General features: G+C 39.2%; 1 protein-coding gene and 1 long non-coding RNA gene across 4 annotated transcripts in view; both read left to right on the top strand.

Moving 5' to 3' along the window:
* Window positions 1-19,692, top strand: part of LOC126943787 (uncharacterized) — a 166,638-nt gene that overhangs the window by 68,371 nt on the left and 78,575 nt on the right. The gene's annotated exons all lie outside the window — the stretch shown is intronic.
* GLG1 (golgi glycoprotein 1) overlaps window positions 1-19,692 on the top strand; it is a 154,643-nt gene that overhangs the window by 60,869 nt on the left and 74,082 nt on the right. For both annotated transcript variants that reach the window (XM_050772667.1, XM_050772668.1), the window contains exon 2: window positions 16,059-16,091. In XM_050772667.1, the coding sequence (XP_050628624.1) occupies window positions 16,059-16,091 (33 nt within the window). The remainder of the gene's footprint in view (window positions 1-16,058; window positions 16,092-19,692) is intronic.

The raw sequence follows: 19,692 nt of genomic DNA, 5'->3' as shown, positions 1-19,692 counted from the left end.
AATTAATGATTGGCTGCTTCCAAAATATAGCACAAATTAACTGGTAGAACAGGAGTTAGAATGAACAAATTCCATAGTCTTACCCTATGAGTTATTTCCTCACTATTCCAAAAGAATGCTAAATGTGAAAAAATATATATATTTTGTCATAAATAGAAACTGAGCCTTAAGTCAGTCCCCAGATGCAAGACACTTTTGTTGTGTCTAATCTATTTTGGAGGCAATTACTTATGTAAGCTAGATCTGCTCAATCTTAAATTCTAAAGCAAAATGTGATTAGTCATCTTTGGAAAAAGGATCTACTCTTCATTTTTTCTGTTTTTGTTTTTCTGAGCTTTAAAGACAGAATGTATAATTTTGTTAAATAAGCTATTGGTGAAGTAAGGAAAAGATTGATGAGGTGATTTACATGTATAGAAATTGTTTTTGTTTAATTGAGGCGCTACCTCTACACCTCCCTTGGAAGCAAGGGAGCACAACAAAACCAGAAAAGTTTAGGAATTTGTTATCGTCCAAAATGGTATAATAAAATACTGTCTTAAACTAGGGAAGTCAACTTCCTATTCTTATGCACCATTTCTTTGTTCTGGAAGCGGGGGCATTTCTGGCAACGAGTTGAGCAAATTATTTTGCTAGGTCTAGTGTTGTGATCCTTTGCTCAGTGGTAAGTCTTTGGGGGAAGGAGGGCTTCTCTCTCTTTTCAAACTTTATTAAAATGGTGGGTCCAGATTATCACATGTTACCCACTTCTAGTCACGGATCCTTTTTTTTTTTTGTGAGATGGAGTCTCACTCTGTCACCCAGGATGAAGTGCAGTGGCACGATCTCGACTCACTGCAACCTCTGCCTCCAGGGTTCAAACGATGCTTCTGCCTCGGCCTCCCAGGTAGCTGGGATTACAGGTGCCTGTCATGCCCGGCTAACTTTTGTATTTTTAATAGAGACGGAGTTTCACTGTGTTGGCCAAGCTGGTCTCAAACTCCTGACCTCAGGTAATCTACCTGCCTTGGCCTCCCAAAGTCCTGGGATTACAGGTGTGAGCCACCACGCCCAGGCTAGTCAGGGATCCTTCTGGTCATAAATTCTTATCTTTGTTTATGGCCTACACTAAAGTTTCGGAAGTCTTAAGTCAAACCCTTGTATTTTATTTAATTAATTTTTTGAGACAGAGTCTTACTCTATGACCCAGGCTGCAGTGCTGTGGTGCGATCTCTGCTTACTGCAGTCTCTGTCTCCTAGACTCAAGTGATCCTTCCACCTCACCCCCCACCCAAGGGAACTGGGACTACAGGCACATGCCACCACGCCTGACTAACTTTTGTATTTTTTGTGGAGATAGGGTTTCATCATGTTGCTCAGAATGGTCTGGAACTCCTGGGCTCAAGCAATCTGCCCACCTCAGCCTCCCAAAGTGCTGAGATTACAAGTGGGAGCTACAAAACCTTGTGTTTTAGACATTAGATTTCTCAGTACTATTCTGAAGAATAGTAATTGTGATTATGAAATTTTCAAAGATACTATGGTAAGATCTGAGTGTCTTTGAAAGAATTATAGTAGTGTAGCTGAGGACTTCCTTTTATACTGCTTTGTACTACCTGTTCACAGGTGACTGTCAGGTGATTTCAGTAACAAACTCAGACAAATGCGTGACATTTAAACAGAGTTATTGAAGTCTTTGATCTTGCTTTATTAAACTTGACCAGTTGGTGACATTTACTTTTACAAAATTAATCAACATGATTTTGATATGAGAGAATTATATTGACTGGAAGTGGTAGGCATGAAACATTTGCTAAGTAAAACTTAGAAGAGAGATCTTAGTTGACCAATACCCTCTTGGTTTGTTTGCATGTTAAAAGATGTCTGCATCTGAGCAGTTGAACTTAAATACAAAGTTGAATTTAAATGCAAAGGTTCTTTAGAACTTTAAAAGGCGTGGGCCAGGCACTGTGGCTCACGCCTGTAATCCCAGCACTTTGGGAGGTCGAGGTGGGTGGATCACAAGGTCAGGAGTTCGAGACCAGCCTGGCCAATATGGTGAAACCTCGTCTCTACTAAAAATACCAAAAAAAATTAGCCGGGCGTGGCAGCACATGCCTGTAATCCCACCTACTCGGGACGCTGAGGCAGGAGAATTGCTTGAATCTGGGAGGCAGAGGTTGCAGTGAGCTGAGTTCGCGCCACTGCACACCAGCCTGGGTGACAGAGCGAGACTCCATCTCAAAAATAAATAAATAAAAATAAAAGACGGGGTGAACAAAACCCAAACTAATCCTCTGATGTTTACTTAAAAACAAAAACCTAAATGAAATTCAAAATAGATAACCGAATCTAGATTTGTGTATAAACGTTAGATGGAGAGATTAGGGTCTGGAACAGACAAATTCCACACGTACTTTTTGTGGCTCAGAAGACTTGGTGGAGTGGGCGAGGCAAGGTGGCTCATGCAGGTAATCCCAGCACTTTGAGAGGCTGAGGTGGGTGGATCCCTTGAGCCTAGGAGTTCGAGACCAGCCTGGGCAACATGGTGAAACTCCATCTCTCCAAAAATACAAAAAATAACCAGGTGTAGTGGCATGTGCCTGTAGTCCCAACTACTAGGGAGGTTGAGGTGGGAGGGTCACTCGAGGCTGGGAGGTTGAGGCTTCAGTGAACCAAGATTGTACCACTGTGCTCCAGCCTGGGCGACAGAGCGAGACCCTGTCTCAACAAAAACAAGAATATTTGGTGGAGTGATTTAAATACTGTTTTTCCATTAGGATGAGATCTTTCCACCAGAATTTCCTGAATTTATTCCTTTTTTTTAGTTTATCCTAATGTAATTGAACTAACTTAAACTGAAGTTGCCTTCCTGTAGCCAAGAATCTACGTACCTACAAACTTATTCCTGAAGTTGGCTTTAATAAAACACTTCTTTTGTATTTTTTCTTATTTTGAGGTTGATTTATTTTGGGATTGGGGCAATGTAGAATTAACACTCTTCTAGAAGTATACAGTAATTATTACAATCATAGATTATATTTATTACGTACTTACTATGAGCATTGTGCTAGGTGCTTTACATATTTTGCTGCACTTAGGCTTACGAATGTTAAATAATGGCCGGGCACGGTGGCTCACACCTGTAATCCCTGCACTTTGGGAGGCCAAGGTGGGCGGATCATGAGGTCAAGAGATTGAGACCATCCTGGCCAAAATGACGAAACCCTGTCTCTACTATTCAGTACAAAAATTAGCCGAGCATGGTGGCGCGTACCTGTAATCATGAGGCTGAGGCAGGAGGGTCGCTTAAACCTGGGAGGCGGAGGTTGCAGTGAGCCCTGATCACGCTATTGCACTCCAGCCTGGGCGACAGAGTGAGGCTCCATTTCCAAAAACCAACCAAACAAACAACAAAAAAAATTAGCCAGGTGTGGTGGCACATGCCTGAGACAGGAGAATTGCATGAACCCAGGAGGCAGAGGGTGTGGTGGACGGAGGTTGTGGTGAGCCGAGATTGTGCCTTTGCACTCCAGCCTCGGCAACAAGAGTGAAAATCTGCCTCAAACAAAACAAAACAAAACAAAACAAACAAATGTAAATAATTTGTCCAAGATCTTGCAGCTAGTACCTGGAAGAGCCCAAATTTGTTCCCAGATCTCTCTTTCCACAATTTATGCTGCATAGCCAAACCTATAGATTGTATAGTAATGAATGCTTAGAAGTACTTAGGAATCTTTTTTGTTTTTCCATTAATGCAGATGAACATTCTTTATTGGGGAGGTAATACATTTTCAACCGTTGACATACTTATGTTTTAAAACAGTAATTCTAAAAGGATCTGCATCTGTTCTGCCCATCTTCTTTCACTTCTCCAAGCCATTTCTATAACAGTATTTTCCCTTCCTTGAAAAGGTAGTCATCTGTTTTTCTGGAATTAGATTTGCAGTCACTTGGGGTCAAGCTGTCTTGCTTGTTATTCCCACCCCCCCCCCCCAATTCTAACTGAAACTCAGGGAATTAGAATTTGTTCAGGTCGGGTAGTGATCCCTGGCTCAGGTGGAGTACCATCAGCAGGATTCTTCCGGTCTTTTGTACTTTGTACTTTGTTTTCAAAATCAGTTAATTTCATAATAGAAAATTAGCACTTTAAAAGGCACAGATGTGATTTGGAGATTATGGGTAATTCTTAGATTGCATCTTTGTTAATATTTACATTAGTTTATCAGTATTTCCTAAACTATAATAGAGTTAGATATAGCGGTAATTATTGATGTATACCTTTTTTCTACCAACTGTAGAATGATGTTATCTAAGCAAGAAGAAATGTAGGGACCTTTTGAGGATTTTATCAGATTTTTATGCACATTACTAACATTTGCAAAACCAGAAGATTCCAGGTTTTTTTAGAGATGAGTTCTAACTTTGTTGTCCAGGCTGGAGTGCAGTAGCTATTCACAGGCTCTAACATAACACATTACTGCCTCCAACTCGTGGTCTCAAGAGTGCTGTCCACCTCAGCCTCCCAAGTAACTGGGACTTCAGGCATGAGCCACTGAGCCTGGCCTGATTCTGTTTTTAAAATATATTAATTTTTTTTCCCCAGTTTAGCCCTGGTCTCTTTCTTTGAGCTACTCGTCTTTCAGAATTGTGCAGTGAGGTGTGCTGTCTTAATTCAGATGGAAGTGTGCTTCCTGAATCCAAGCTGTACTCTTCAGAAACACCAGTAATTTGCACTGGGTTATACAGAAAGAGTTCTGCACATTCTGGCAGCTCAGCTCCATTTGCTCTTGCTTAGGCCAGTTCAAGTAAACAATGCACTCACCACGGGTCAGTATGGAAGAATTATGGCATGTGCAGGTACTTGGGTCTGGGGCATGAGAAATTATATTTAATTTCAGGACTTTTTCGCATCCTGTAATCTTACATCTCTCCTTTGTATTTTATTTTCAAAATTATAGAAGTAACATAGTTGGATTGGTGGTATGAGTTGCATTGACAGAATCATTCCCGATTTACTGGGTGTAAACATTAATGGTGTTGTCAGATGTCTGGAAATTTTTTATTTTAGTCTAGTTTTTTCTTTCTTTCTTTCTCTTTCTTTCTTTCTTTCTTTCTTCCTTTCTTCCTTTCTTCCTTCCTTCCTTCCTTTCTTTCCTTTCCTTCCTTTCCTTCTTTTCCTTCTTTTCCTTCCGTTCCTTCCTTTCCTTCCGTTCCTTCCTTTCCTTCCTTTCCTTCCTTTCTCTCCTTCCTTCCTTCCTTCTTTCTTTCTTTTTCTCTCTTTCCTTCTTTTCTTTCTTTTCTTCCTTTCTTCCTTTCCTTTCCTTTGCCTTTTCCTTTTTCCTTTTTTTCTTTTTTCTTTTTCCTTTCTCCTTTCTCCTTTCTCCTTTCTCTCTTCCCCCTTCCTTTTGAGACAGAGTCTCACTCTGTCGCCCAGGCTGGAGTGCAGTGGTATGATCTCTGCTCACTGCAACTTCTGCCTTTTGGGTTCCAGTGATTCTCCTGCCTTGGCCTCCCGAAGTAGCTAGGATTACAGGTACCTGCCACCCTGCCCAGCTAATTTTTTTGTATTTTTAGTAGAGATGGGATTTCACCCTGTTGGCCAGGCTGGTCTTGGAAATCCTGATCTCAGGTGATCCACTCGCCTCGGCCTCCCAAAGTGCTGGGATTACAGGCATGACCCACCGCGCCCGGCCTAATCTAGTTTTCTACTTTGCATTTGGCTATAGTAGCTACTGATTTGACAAATTTGTACCTTTGTTCAGCTGTCCCAAATCATATGACAGGGCAAAGAAAGAAAGAATATAAAGGATGCCATATCAAAGTTGATAATTCTGTTCATTATTCATACAGTGCCCTTCAGAGAATTTTTTCACCCTGCATTCTAAAACTCCCATGTAAAAGTTAGCTATACTGTTCAAACCAGATCATCAGATGGTTCATGTGCTTTTCTTAGAGTAGAACTGTCAGTCTAGGACTCCAAGAGGGCAGATTGCTACCTGCTATGTCTCAGAGGATGTAAATATATCATATTTCCTCCCTGCCACCACCCCTTTGAAATAGTGGAAGGGGGAAGAATAGGAAAATACGAACTGGGGAAGTGCGTTCCCAGTCGTGAAGATGTATTCTAAATATTTTCTGAGGTGTGTATGTATATCCTAAACTGGAATAACCTTTTATTTTTGTTTCTTTTTTTACATGTGATATAAAAATTTAAAAGTGCAAAGAATATGTAGTAAAAATAAGTCTTTTTAAGTATCCTTTCAGAAATAATCGGTACACATACAATAAAACATGTGTGTCAGGTATTTTGAATTCTTATTCTTTGCCTGTATGAAGCATGGCCTCTTGGATAGCAGTAACGTTTTTGTTATTTAAAATGGTTAGATTTTTATACAGAGAATGACAGGCCAGTGGTAGCATATATTTGCAAAGCCTTCTATAATATTTGAAGGCCTTCTACATAACTTTTCTCCTGGTGCTTATAACAGCCCCATGAGGTAGGTAAAGCAGGATTTACCTGTTTTATCTAAACGAAATTTGAAGCTTAAAGAATTAAGTGACTTCATCAAGGTTGTTATGCGATGAATGTGCAGTGGAACTGGAATCAAAACCCAAGTCTTTGGCTGTTACTCCAGAATTCTTGTTTCAATTTTGCCTCTCAAACATGATAGCTTGAGGGGATCCATTATCCTGTATCTTCTTTTATGAGATGTGAAAAATACCGTGAGTAGCTAATTTTAGGTTTTGTTTGTTTGTTTTGTTTTGTTTTTTTGACAGAGCCTTGCTCTGTCACCTAGACTGGAGTGCAGTGGTGTAGTCTTGGCTCACTGTAGCCTCTGCCTCCCGGGTTCAAGCAATTCTTCTGCCTCAGCCTCCTGAGTAGCTGGGACTACAGGCGCGCGCCATCATGCCTGGCTAATTTTTGTGTATTTAGTAGAGACAGGGTTTCACCATATTGGCCAGGCTGGTCTTGAACACCTGGTCTTGTGATCTGCCCACCTCAGCCTCCCAAAGTGCTGGGATTATAGACATGAGCCGCCGCACCCAGCAGAATTTTTATACTGTATTTTGGTAGTAGTGGTGTTGTAGTTATAGCGTCAAAGTTCAGAAATATGACCTTTTTGATGTATTTCCTACAAAGCAGTTTATAAACATTAGTGCCACTTTCATTACATGTGGACACCATAACTGACTGTATTCAGGCAACTGAGCAGTGAAAGCAAGGCCTTTTATCTCTTGATAGCTGTGTGCCTGCTGTGGCTAGCAGCCAAAGGGATAAACCTGTCCAAGGTTCTTCCCTTCTGTGCCAAAGTGGAATCTGAACAAGCATTTGATAGAGTGCCTGACTCTCTTTCCTTCTCCCATCATTTAGGTAAAAATGCTTAACACCAGCACCAAACTGTATTCTAGATTTCTAAGTCATCTCCTATGGAGAAAAAATGAATGGTGGGTGGAAAAAGTTTTCAGATAGTAGACTGTCATGGGGATGATTTTTTAGTCCCAACAGACTAAAAACTCTTGTCATTGCAAAACAATCCTTACGTTTCTTAAATGTTAGGCAGCCCCAGATGGGAATTTGATGAAAAGATTGACTGAGCTCTGTATATGAAAAGGAGTATCTCTTTAAGTGTTTCTCTGAAGGGATGGCCTATCTCCTATTGTTTATAAGCACTGTGTTTCTAATTCCTGATAGTAAAATAAATGGGAAATGTGAGGAGAGAGTTTACAGTTTTTTCATATACAGCAGAAAAAATTACGTTTTTGTAATTTACATTTTATAAAATTTACAGTTTATACTTACAAAATTTACATTTAATACTTTATAAAATTTATATAATAAATATATTTATTTTTATATTCATGGGTTAATAAAGGTTATAATCCAATGTAAAAGTCATTACATTTGCCATAATGTAATGATTCAGTTTTTGTTCGGTAACTAGATTGCTGTGTGTGTGTATGTATATATATATATGTATTTTTTTCACTCACAGGTCAACCATGAACTATATTCTTATTTGTTATTTTTTATTTCCTGCTGTAGGCATAGAAGATGAGAAATTATACTAATTTGAATATTTCCATTTGGTTAGTTTAACTAGTGTTGTTAGAGTTTTCTTAAACAAAAATAAGATGTAATTTGACTTCTCAAAGTAAAGTTTGGGGCAAAACGTCTTCTCTAGGGAGATGGATCTTTCCGTCGGGGAGTCAGGAGTTAGTCTTTTTTTAGGGGTGGAAGGAGGTCAACCATTAGGTCCAAAGTGGTGGTTTGAGTAATTAGCATTTGCTGTGTGTTTTCATATTTTCAGAATAGGAATATAACTTCACTGAAGATGACTTAATTAGTACTTGACAAAGCTGAAAGTCCTGTTAGTATATTTATACCTATGAGTAAGTATGCTCTCTGAATCATTCTGTTAATTCCCAGTGTAAAATTACATATACCCTTTTGTTTTATTAGAATTAAAGAGCATTGAGGAGATTTTTCATTTTAAAGGTACAAGACAAGTTTTAACCTTAACATAGCCCACTCACTGTTCTGTATTTATGTGAGACCTTCTAAGAACCAGGGATAAATGGGCTCTAATTTGTCTGTGAGGGTCTTGCCTGTCTATCTTTAAAACTTAACGTGTTCCTATAGGAGTGAGTAACTATGTAATATTTGACAACTGTTATCCCACTGCCCACTTGGGAAGCACACAAATAATAAAAATAAAAGAAATTATCACACTGTGTTTAGCATGACGTCTTAATTTGAACTATGAGAAACCATTATTGGACCAATGTTGGGATTTTCACTAAAGCCTTGTTATCCTAGCATGTGTTAGGAGATGTCAAATGAGTAAGCCTAGGAGTGATTGTCGTGGGGTCCCTCACTTTTCCTGCCGTTGGCACAGAATGTGCCTTTCCAACACCACCCACAGCCTAGTAGTGCTCCACCCTGCACAGCCTACCTCTCATCTGCCTCAACGTGCACACAACAGCCTTAACCAAACCATAACCACCTCTGAGACTTAATTCAAATGTACCCTCCTCCATGAAACCTTCTCTGACTGACTTTATTGCCATACTCATCTCATAGGGTTAGCGGTGCTTCTTTCCTTCTTTAAAATATCAGATCCCCTTTCCCCCTAAAAACTTCACATTCAGACTTGTATGATGATTAGATATGCACTTGAGAGCCAGTTTCTGTATCTCATGCCTTTTTAAGAAAAAAAAAAATCTCAATCTCCCGTTGGACCTGTACAGTGACTCCTTTTTGAAAAGGTGGTTGAACATTAAAGACTTAAATAAAAGCAGCTACAACTCTTTAGTGAATCAGAGCATTGTTGGAAGGCATAAAGCCTGTGCTGATCACTGTCCTTTTGGAAAAAAAATAAACTATCCCTGGGTACAAATAAGAAAAATAAATTCTGATAGAGCCAGAATAAGGCACTAAGAGGAAAGTAGTTCTAAACCTGAGGATTGAGATTCCATTTAGACTTGCTCAGGAAAGTTTCCCAGTGGTAAAAGATTGGGCTTATTTTGTTAGATACCAGCTACATTATCTTCATTGTCTTTGGGACTTTGGACCAGGTTAATAAATGAATTGTTCATATGATGGGAAGTTACTGGGTTCTTAATGAATAAACTCCCAGAAGACTTGACTTACTACTGCAGCAGAGTGTCTCCAATGGAAAGGAGGCATTAGGTCATCACTTGCTTTCAAATTTTTCTAAGGCCATAGAAGCACTGACACTGTTGGCATCTTTTGTTTGTTTTCTCCTGGGGGATTCATAAACAAATCTATTGTCACTTAATTTAGTAACAGGTGTCTTAGAAAAAAGACCCTATTCCTTTATGTGATCTGATGTAGTTCAACTTCAGTGGAAACTGTAGAATGTTCCATATTTTAGATAATATCCAACTCCCAAGCATTTCTGTTTCAGAAACTGGGACACCTTCCAAGATAGCTTTATGAATCCTTTAATTTCTCCTGCCAGACTCATTAACTCAGCCTATTCACCTTGGGGAAATCATAGTTCCAGACTTTCTGTAAAAACCCTCCTAAGTGAATGTGGTAGTTGATTTGAGAACATTCAGACTCAAGCTTTCCAGTAGTTTATTCTGAAACCTGTTTGTTGTGACTTTGACTAGCAGAGAATAAGGTGAAAGAGTAGTAACCATCATAATATACATTATATAAATACAAATTATTTACCTTTAAAAAAAGTTGAAATTCAGTAAGTACATTTTTAAATTCCACATCTCAGATTTTATAGACTCCTAAAGCTGGAAAGAACCGCAACCAGTGTTTGACCAGTATTTCTTAATTTTTTTCTTGTCTTGTGGATCCTTTTGAGATTATGATAGCTGTTGTGGATATTCTTCTCAGAAGAATATACATACACACAAATGCTTGCATTCAATTTCAAGATATCTCAGACTCCCAAAGCCTGTTCATGGATTCCCATTCTAGTTCAAAGCCTATCGTTAGGGGTTTAGAGAAGTTAAGTGATGTACCTAAAGTCACACAGCTTCTATAGCTAAATACTATAGAAAAGTGGCAGGGTTCTTTTTTGTTTTCTGGTTTTTGTGGGGTTTGTTTTGCTTTTTGACCGTTTCCTGCTGCACTCATCATGTTCTTTTTTTTTTTTTTTTTTTTTTTTTTTGAGACGGAGTCTCGCTCTGTAGCCCAGGCTGGAGTGCAGTGGCCGGATCTCAGCTCACTGCAAGCTCCGCCTCCCGGGTTCACGCCATTCTCCGGCCTCAGCCTCCCGAGTAGCTGGGACTACAGGCGCTGCCACCTCGCCCGGCTATTTTTTGTATTTCTTAGTAGAGACGGGGTTTCACCGTGTTAGCCAGGATGGTCTCGATCTCCTGACCTCGTGATCCGCCCATCTCGGCCTCCCAAAGTGCTGGGATTACAGGCTTGAGCCACCGCGCCCGGCCTCATCATGTTCTTTATTGAAGTCAAGCAGGTGTCTCCAAGTACTTGGTGCTTTTCCCTTTACTGCCTTTGTTTGCTATATCGTTTATACAGCATTACCCAAGTTCCTTCTCTGTTTTAGTCACTGATGCATTGGGATGGGGTATGTGCAAAGTTCTCTTCATTTTCTCATTCTTCCATTTATAATAGTTTATTTATTGATACTAATATATGCAACATCAAGAATCACTTCTCTCATATTTGGTCGTTAAATTAGCAGCTGTTTATGATGCTTTTCATAACTTTTTTTCTTACAGTTTTCCATTGTAAGAGGACAGTTTTATTTCCAATGAGTAAACACTTGATGTAAGAGACCTTCCTTTTTGAAGCCCAGATTTCTATCTCCAGCATAAGGAGTAGCTGATAATTGCGACATAGCTCAGCTTCTAATTTGAAGGAGCCAGCACTTTGCCCTGGGTTTGAAGAGTGCAGGTAGAGGCAGGAATCTTAATGATGGGTTGAAGTTTTTTTCCTCTATCTTGGTCATGTTCTTCCTATCATTTGAAAAATTAGTAACCATACCCCCCAGTAGATAGATACTTATAAAATATTAGTTACACCCATGTTACATGCATTATAAAAATACATTAAAATGTAAAGGATAAGCTTTTTTAAAAACAGAAGCTCTGTTATTTTCTTCCTGCCCACCAAGGGATCCTTAACTTCTTCCTTGAGGAATCCACTCCTTTTTGGAGATCACTCTTCTAATTCTTTAGGCCTATATCAAGTCCCTCCTCTTGGTTGTTTGATTTCACTATTTTAACTGTACAACTGGATTGTAAACAACTTGAGATTAGAGACCAGATAGAGTCTTGTCTTTGTATCTTGCAACAATGCCTAGCACAGTTTTGAGTTCATCATCATTATTCAAAATATACTTGTTGGCTAATTCTTGGGATCATCTCAGAGCATTATTTTACTATTACCAAAGAGGAAGAAAAAATCCTCAGTTTTATCTTATTTTAGTAATTCTGGGTGTTATTCCTCATGCTATTCATCTTCTAGGATTAGAGACACGTGAGCCTATCTGCACTTACAGTTTTGTGGAAATAGATGTACTTTATCTGAAGAAGTGGTTTAATTGGGAAACAATGAGAATGGTGCAGTATGAGAACCAAACCTGAATCAGTACCCGCATCTGTTTTCATTCCTTGAAATTTCTGTTCATTATTGGTTCTTTATCAAATGACTGAGTGCCAAATCGTAGTGTTTTCTTTTTATTTATTTATTTTTATTTACTTTCTCGAGTTCATTTATGCTGACATATTGATGCACCCACCATTTCCGGGGTGGTATAAAGTACTCCTTTGTATTTCATATTTTGTAGTCTCTGTTCTGTTCCTCTAAACCACCACTGTGTTACTGGATTCTAAAAACCCTTCTAAATTTCTGAAATTAATTGTTCACAATTACGCTTAACAATTCTTCCTAATGATTTGGTTCCATGAATCTCAAAGACCTAACACCATAACCTTGTTCTTAGGGTATTCCTAGTCTATCATCTTTTCTTTCTGGGTACAGAAACTAAACCTAGGAAAAGGCTGAACGTACTGGTTCATGCTTGTGGTCGTAGCACTTTGGGCGACTGAGGCAGGAAGATCACTTGAGACCAGAAGTTTGAGATCAGCCTAGGCAACATAGCAAGACCTGGTCTATACAATAAAAATTTTAAAATCTAACCAACCATCATGGCACGTGCCTTTAGTCTGAGCTACTAGGGAGGCTGAGGCAGGAGGATCAATTAAGCCCAAGAGGTGGAGGCTGTATTGAGCCATAATGGTGCCACTGCCCTTCAGCCTGGCAACAGAACAAGACTCCATCTCAAAACCAAATGAATGAATGAATACAAAAATAAAACCCATTTATAGTCAGTTGCAAATCAATAGGAAAAGAGATGAAAAGCAAGCACTGGTGCCCGGATTTGCACTTTTGTGTCTCCATGGATTATGTCATTTCTTCAAGAGCACTACATTAGTGCTCTTGCTTTCTAATATAATTTACTAATTTTAGATCATAGCTGTTTCAGGTTCTAATTTAAAGGCTTTGATATTTTTATTTTATTTGTTTGATAGATATATTAGGCATTTTTTCTTCATAACAGACACCCTCAATATTTCATGGGCTTAACTTGGGGCTTGTTTTTCTTGCCCATGAGTTATTCAAGATGGCTTTGCTTCAGGCTACAGGTTGAGGGTTAAGTTCAGGTCTGCTCCACGGGTCTCTCCTTTTCTTTGTACTACCATGTTCTCATGGGGAATGGCAGGGGTGCAGGAATACAGGCCAAACTACCCAGGCACATTTAAATTCTCTTCTCATATTGTCTCTCCTAAAACTCCATTGGCCCGAGCACATCAGTGACCTATATTATATTATGTTGCATTAACAGTATTACTAAGCACACAGTACTGCACCTCTTAGGAAGGAATGACATCATCCATGGAGACTCAATTAACTGCAAATGTGGACTCCAGTGCTTGCTTTTCATCTCTTTTGCTATGTTGATTTGCTCAACGTCAGTGGAGCCAGGTGTATACTCAGTTTATAGCAGGAGGCGGTACAGACTTACAAAACAGAGGATCTAGATGTAAAATCCTATGCAAGCGAAAAATTGGGAGAAATAATCTAATCTCCCGCTGTAGGGAAGTAAATCATTAAAACAGTAATTAATTTGCTGATATAGTCCTGTGGACTGTAAACATGACAATAATTTTCTTTCTGTGGGGAGCTTACATTTTATTTGACTACATTTTTTTTGAAAATTCTCTATTGCTCTAAATTTCTTTCAAGAATGCCCCTTTAATCCAAAATTGTTGTTTAGTAGAAATGAGTATAAGTAGAGAAGACTGATATTAATTGCTTTCCATGCCTTGTTTGAGAAAGAACTAGAATTGCTAATTGATTGGGAAAACTTAAATGATAGATTTTAAAAGGATAGTATAGAAAACTGCCTAAGTAAAAGCATTCTGTTAATAAACTATTAGAGATATAAGTTAAACTTCAAATTGAGGTAGTGGGAACAGAGTTAAGCTAGGTTAACTCAGCGTGGAGGCTGATTTCTGAGACTCAGAAAGGCACCTTAAAAAGGCATTGAAGTATCTGCTGTTAGACAAGTAGGGAGAAAGCTGAAAATTACTGTGTTATATAATACAACCTTATGATTACCTAGCAACCTAATTAAAGTCAATGTTAATGTATGTTGTAAGTATAAAGATGAGTTTGTACGTTGCTAATACTTACTGAATTCTGCAGTGGAATTAATAGTTCCATAGGGAAACCATTTTTTTCTTGAAATAATGCTGGGTGTGGCCACTTGATTTGTTGTATTTTCTTTATTGCCTTATCTTTATCCTTGAACAGAAAACATCTGTTTATTTTTAAAGTAGCATGTTTTGCTACCTAAATTGATAATATTTAAGTTATAGACACACAGAATTCACTTTATATAAACAGATTATTTAAACAGGTTAGAATACTATGGAAACTCAAAATAAATTGTGCTTTTTTTTTTTTTTGGAGACGGAATCTTGCTCTGTTGCCCAGGCTGGAGTGCAATGATGCAATCTCAGATCACTGCAATCTCTGTTTCCTGGGTTCAAGCAATTCTTCCACTTCAGCCTCCCGAGTAGGTGGGACTACAGGCATGTGCCACCACGCCTGGCTAATTTTTGTATTTTTACTAGAGATGGGGTTTCACTACGTTGGCCAGGCTAGTCTTGAACTCCTGACCTCAAGTAATCTGCCTGCCTTGGCCTCCCAAAGTGCTGGGTTACAGGTGTGAGCCACTGCGCCCCACCAGGAAGTGGTGCCTTATTATGGTGTGTTTTATTGCAGTTGTGTCTCCTTTGAAGGCACGAACAAGGAAACTAAAGGAGATATGTATTGCAAAACTATGTAATATTATGTGAAACCTAGTCCACCCTTTTTTCTGTCATGGAATTGAAATTTCTTTCTCTCTCTCTTTTTTTTTTTTTTTGGAGATGGAGTTGCTCTGTGGCCCAGGCTGGAGTGCAGTGGTGCAGTGGTGCGATCTTGGCTCACTGCAAGCTCTGCCTCCTGGGTTCACGCCATTCTCCTGCCCCAGCCTCCCAGAGTAGCTGGGATTACAGGTGCCCGCTACCACGCCCGGCTAATTCTTTTGTATTTTTAGTAGAGATGGGGTTTCACTGTGTTAGCCAGGATGATCTTGATCTTCTGACCTTGTGATCCACCTGCCTTGGCCTCCCAAAGTGCTGGGATTATAGGCGTGAGCCACCACACCCCGCCTGAAAGTTCATTTTATCTCTGGTTTGTCTATCTGGCTTTACAAAGCAAATGTATTCATAGGATTATATTTCCAAATGTTTAAAAAAAAACTTTTTGTTATTAATTATAGACTCACAGGAAGTTTCAAAAACAGTACCTAGAGGTCTTATGTACCCATCACGTAGCTTCTCCCAATGGTGACATTAGGCCAATTTAAAAATCATTGATGGGGGCTGGGAATGATAACTCATGCCTTAATCTCAGCTGTTTGGGAAGCTGAGGTGGGTGGATCACTTGAGCCGAGAGTTCGACACCAGCCTAGGCAACCTGGTCTCTATAAATAATACCAAAAATGTCAGCTGGGCTTTTGCGCCTGTAGTCCCAGCTACTCAGGAGGCTGAGGCCAGAGGATCATCTGAGCCTGGGAGGTTGAGGCTGCAGTGAGCCATAATTGTGCCACTGCAAGGCAGCCTGGGTGACAGAGTGAGATCCTGTCTCAAAAAAAAAAAAAAAATTGAGGGACTTTCTCTGCACTCTATAATAAACCTGAATTACAACATGTCCTGTAGGGATCCTTATGTCATTGTTGCTTTATTTATTGCTTTAGCACATTCTTCTTCACTCTCCCCATCTTCACACTGTACCATTGATTGGGAAGGGATTAAGTCTCATGTACCTTTCTGGTACATTTCTCCCCAACAGCCTAAAAGATATGCAAGCTCCATTTTACTGCTTATGTTGAAGAAGCATATTTGGTTGAATATTCAGATTTCTTGTTTTGAGTTTATTTTGGTGGTGTTTGAAAACTTGAAAGGTTCTATATATATATAATGTTTTACATCATCTCTTTTTTTTTTTCTTCTAGCCTGAAAATGAAATTTCTTCAGACTGCAATCATGTAAGTATGGATTTTCTGTGATGCACCATATGTGCTTTATAGATACGATGACATATTTCGGGATGCTCTTCCTGTTGTTCTGGAAAGTGCTATGTTTTCTTACAGTCTTAATCTTAAAAGGATGACACACTTTAAGGACCCTGGTAAAATCAACAAATAAGCCTTCATTGTAGAAGCCTGCAGGCTCTCCCAAATAATATTTATGTACTTAAGGTTAAATTTTTCTTCAGTTACAGCTACCATGTGAAAATAATTCTCTGCTTATCAAGTTTACAACTTTAGAATTTCCTATTTTAAAGTTCTCTCATTTACTTATCACACAGTCATCTTTTATTTGCCAAACACTATAGTAGCACATTAAAAGGAGACTGATGTGAAATCAAGTCTGTGCAAAAAGTATTGGGTGCTTTGGTAGAAGTCTATACAGAATACATTGGAGACACAAAAATGAATTTTTTCCAGGTGAGTTGATGTCAGGAAAGGCTTAATAATGGAGATGAGGCTGGGCGTGGTGGTTCACACCTGTAATCCCACCTTTTTGGGAGGCTGAGGCAGATGGATCACTTGAGGCCAGGAGTTTGAGACCAGCCCAGCCAACATGGAGAAATCCCATCTCCACTAAAAAAAAAAAAAAAATTAGCTGGGCATGGTGGTTCATGCCTGTAATCCCAGCTACTCTGGAAGCTGAGGCAGGAGAATCGCTTGAACCCGAGAGGCGGAGGTTTTAGTGAGCCAATATTGTGCTACTGCACTCCAGCCTGGGCAACAGAGCAAGACTTTGTCTTAAATAAATAAATAAAGGAGGTGATACTTGGTTTGGGTCTTAGAAGAAGCGGACGTCTGTATGTGGCAAAAGTCACTGTATCACATTATAGAAGGTAGGTTGGACCAGAGACTGTGTAAGCAGAGACAGATTGGCTATTTAGGTTAACTGCTTATTCTTACGAAAACCTAGGTAAGTCAAGTACAAAATAAAACGAGAGGAGTACTAGAAGAATAGAGGGAAGGCTTTTCTAAATATGACACAACCCCAAAAGATGTTTTAAAAATACGTATCTGCATCTATATCTGATTACATTAAAGCTTTCTCCCCAAAAAATGTTTTTGCAATGCAGATGAAAAGGACTATTTGTTAATAGAAAGTGCTATTAATAAACATAACAGACATGAATAGACTGTTCACAGGAAAAGAAAAAGATGTCCAATAAACAATAAAAAGCTTATTCTCCCTCAGAATCAAAAACATAAAAATTCAACAAAAAATGAATACACTGTTGTTATCCATTTGATTGGCAAATATCAAAAATTTGGTAAATGAGTACGCACCTATAGTCCCAACTACTCAGGAGCCTGAGGCTGGAGGACCCCTTGAACCAGGAGTTGGAGGTCATAGTGACCTATGATTACAACACTACACTGCAGCCTGGGTGACAAAGTGAGACCCCCATGTCTTAACAAGAAAAAAAAAAGGATAAATACACAGTATTGATAAGGATGTATGTATTTAAGCATTCTCTAGCCCATAGATCAACGAACTACGACACATAGGTCAAATCCAGTCTACTACCTGTTTTTATACATAAAGTTTTATTGAAACAGCCACACCATTTATTTGCGTTTTGCCAGTGGCTGCTTTTCACACTAGGATGGCAAAGTTGAGTAACTGCAACAGTGACTGTAGGTCCCTCGAAATCGTTACTTTCTGGCCCACTGCAGAAGTTTGCTGAACCCTGTTCAAGCCTATGTATGGGAATAAAAACAAGCTATAAAGCAGTCAACCTAAAATGCATATGTTTTGACCCAGCATTTCTACTTCTATGAATTTATGGATAGTTATACTTAAAATAATGGATAAGGATGTGTCTATAAAAGGATATTTGTTGTGGCATTATTTATAAAGGAAAAGATTAGGGGAAAACCCCAAAATCCATCAATAGACTGAATCTGACAGAAGAGAAACCCAGAAAAAACGTTGATGTGTGCCTTAGAACTCTCAAAGAGCCAGCCGGACGCGCTGGTCCATGCCTATAATCCCAGAACTTTGGAAGGCTCAGGTGGGTGGATCACCTGAGGTCAGGAGTTGGAAACAAGCCTGGCCAACACAGTGAAACCCCTCTACTAAAAATTAAAAAATTAGCCAGGCGTGGTGGCGCACCCCTGTAATCCTGGCTACTTGGGAGACTGAAACAGGAGAATCGCTTGAACTGGGGAGATAGAAGTTGCAGTGAGATCACGCCACTGCACTCCAGCCTGGGTGACAGAGTGAGACTCTGTCTCAAAAAAAAAAAAAGAACTCTCAAAGAGCCAAGGAATAGGAAGGATATGATATTGCTGAAAATGGGGGACAAACAGTATCCAAAAAACAGGAGATTTGGTTGAAGGTCTATGTGAGAAGCAGTCAGGACTCTTTAGAGAACAATTATATAACCCAGAAATTCTATAATACAGCATTCATAATGTCCCGCATGCTACCAGAAATGGCTGCATATGAGAAGAAGCAGGAAGATATCAAGAGATAAAGTAGCCAGTAGAGAGAGATCCCGAGAAGAGATAATTCATATATTGGAATTATTAATAGCAGACAAGGATTTCAAATAACTAATAAAATAGAGGAAAATAAAATATTTTCCTATAAATAAAATAGAGGAAAATTAAAATGGATAAAAATATGAAGTATTTCAACAGAGAATTAGTCTTTATTGAGAAAATCAATTGGATATTTTTCAGACTAGATATAATTTCAAAAATTAAGAACTTATGCGTAGTTATAAAAGACAGCTTTAGTGGAAATAAAAACAAATTCATGACCAGGTGCGGTGGTTCACACCTGTAATCTCAGACATTGGCAGGCTGAGGCGGGCGGATCACTTGAGGTCAGGCCTTCTAGATAAGCCTGTTCAACACGGTAAAAAAAACCCTGTATTTACTAAAATTACAAAATCAGCCGGGCATGGTGGCAGGTACCTGTAACCCCAGCTACTCAAGAGACTGGAGGCGGGAGAATCGCTTGAACCTGGGAGGCGGAGGTTGCAGTGAACCAATATCACACCACTCCAGCCTGGGCAACAGAGCAAGACTCTATCTAAAAAAAAAAAAAAAAAAAAAAAAAAAAAGGCAGAACGGGATAGAAGCAATATTTGAAGAAATAGTGGCCAAGATGTTTTTCCAAATCTAATGAGAGGCATTAACCCACAAATTCAGCAAACTTAGTGAACCTCAAGAGAAATCCATACTCACTTAACAATTTTTTTTTTTTTTTTTTGAGACAGATTATTGCTCTGTCACCAAGGCTGGAGTGCAATGGCGCCATCTCAGCTCACTGAAACTTCCGTCTCTGGGATTCAAGTGATTCTCCTGCCTCAGCCTTCTGAGTAGCTGGGATTACAGGTGCGTGCCACCATGCCCAGCTAAGTTTTGTATTTTTAGTAGAGACAGGGTTTCACCATGTTGGTCAGGCTGGTCTAGAACTCCTGACCTCAGGTGATCCTCTCGCCTAGACTTCCCAAAGTGCTGGGATTGTAGGCGTGAGCCACCACGTCCAGCCTAGACACGTTATTAACAATCTGCCAAAACTGAAAGATAAAAAGAAAATTCAACAAGC

This window comes from Macaca thibetana, chromosome 20 (genome assembly GCF_024542745.1).
Source record: "Macaca thibetana thibetana isolate TM-01 chromosome 20, ASM2454274v1, whole genome shotgun sequence".
Taxonomy (NCBI): domain Eukaryota; kingdom Metazoa; phylum Chordata; class Mammalia; order Primates; family Cercopithecidae; genus Macaca; species Macaca thibetana.
The sequence above is the reverse complement of the archived record's forward strand: the minus strand, read 5'-3'. Positions and strand labels throughout refer to the sequence as shown.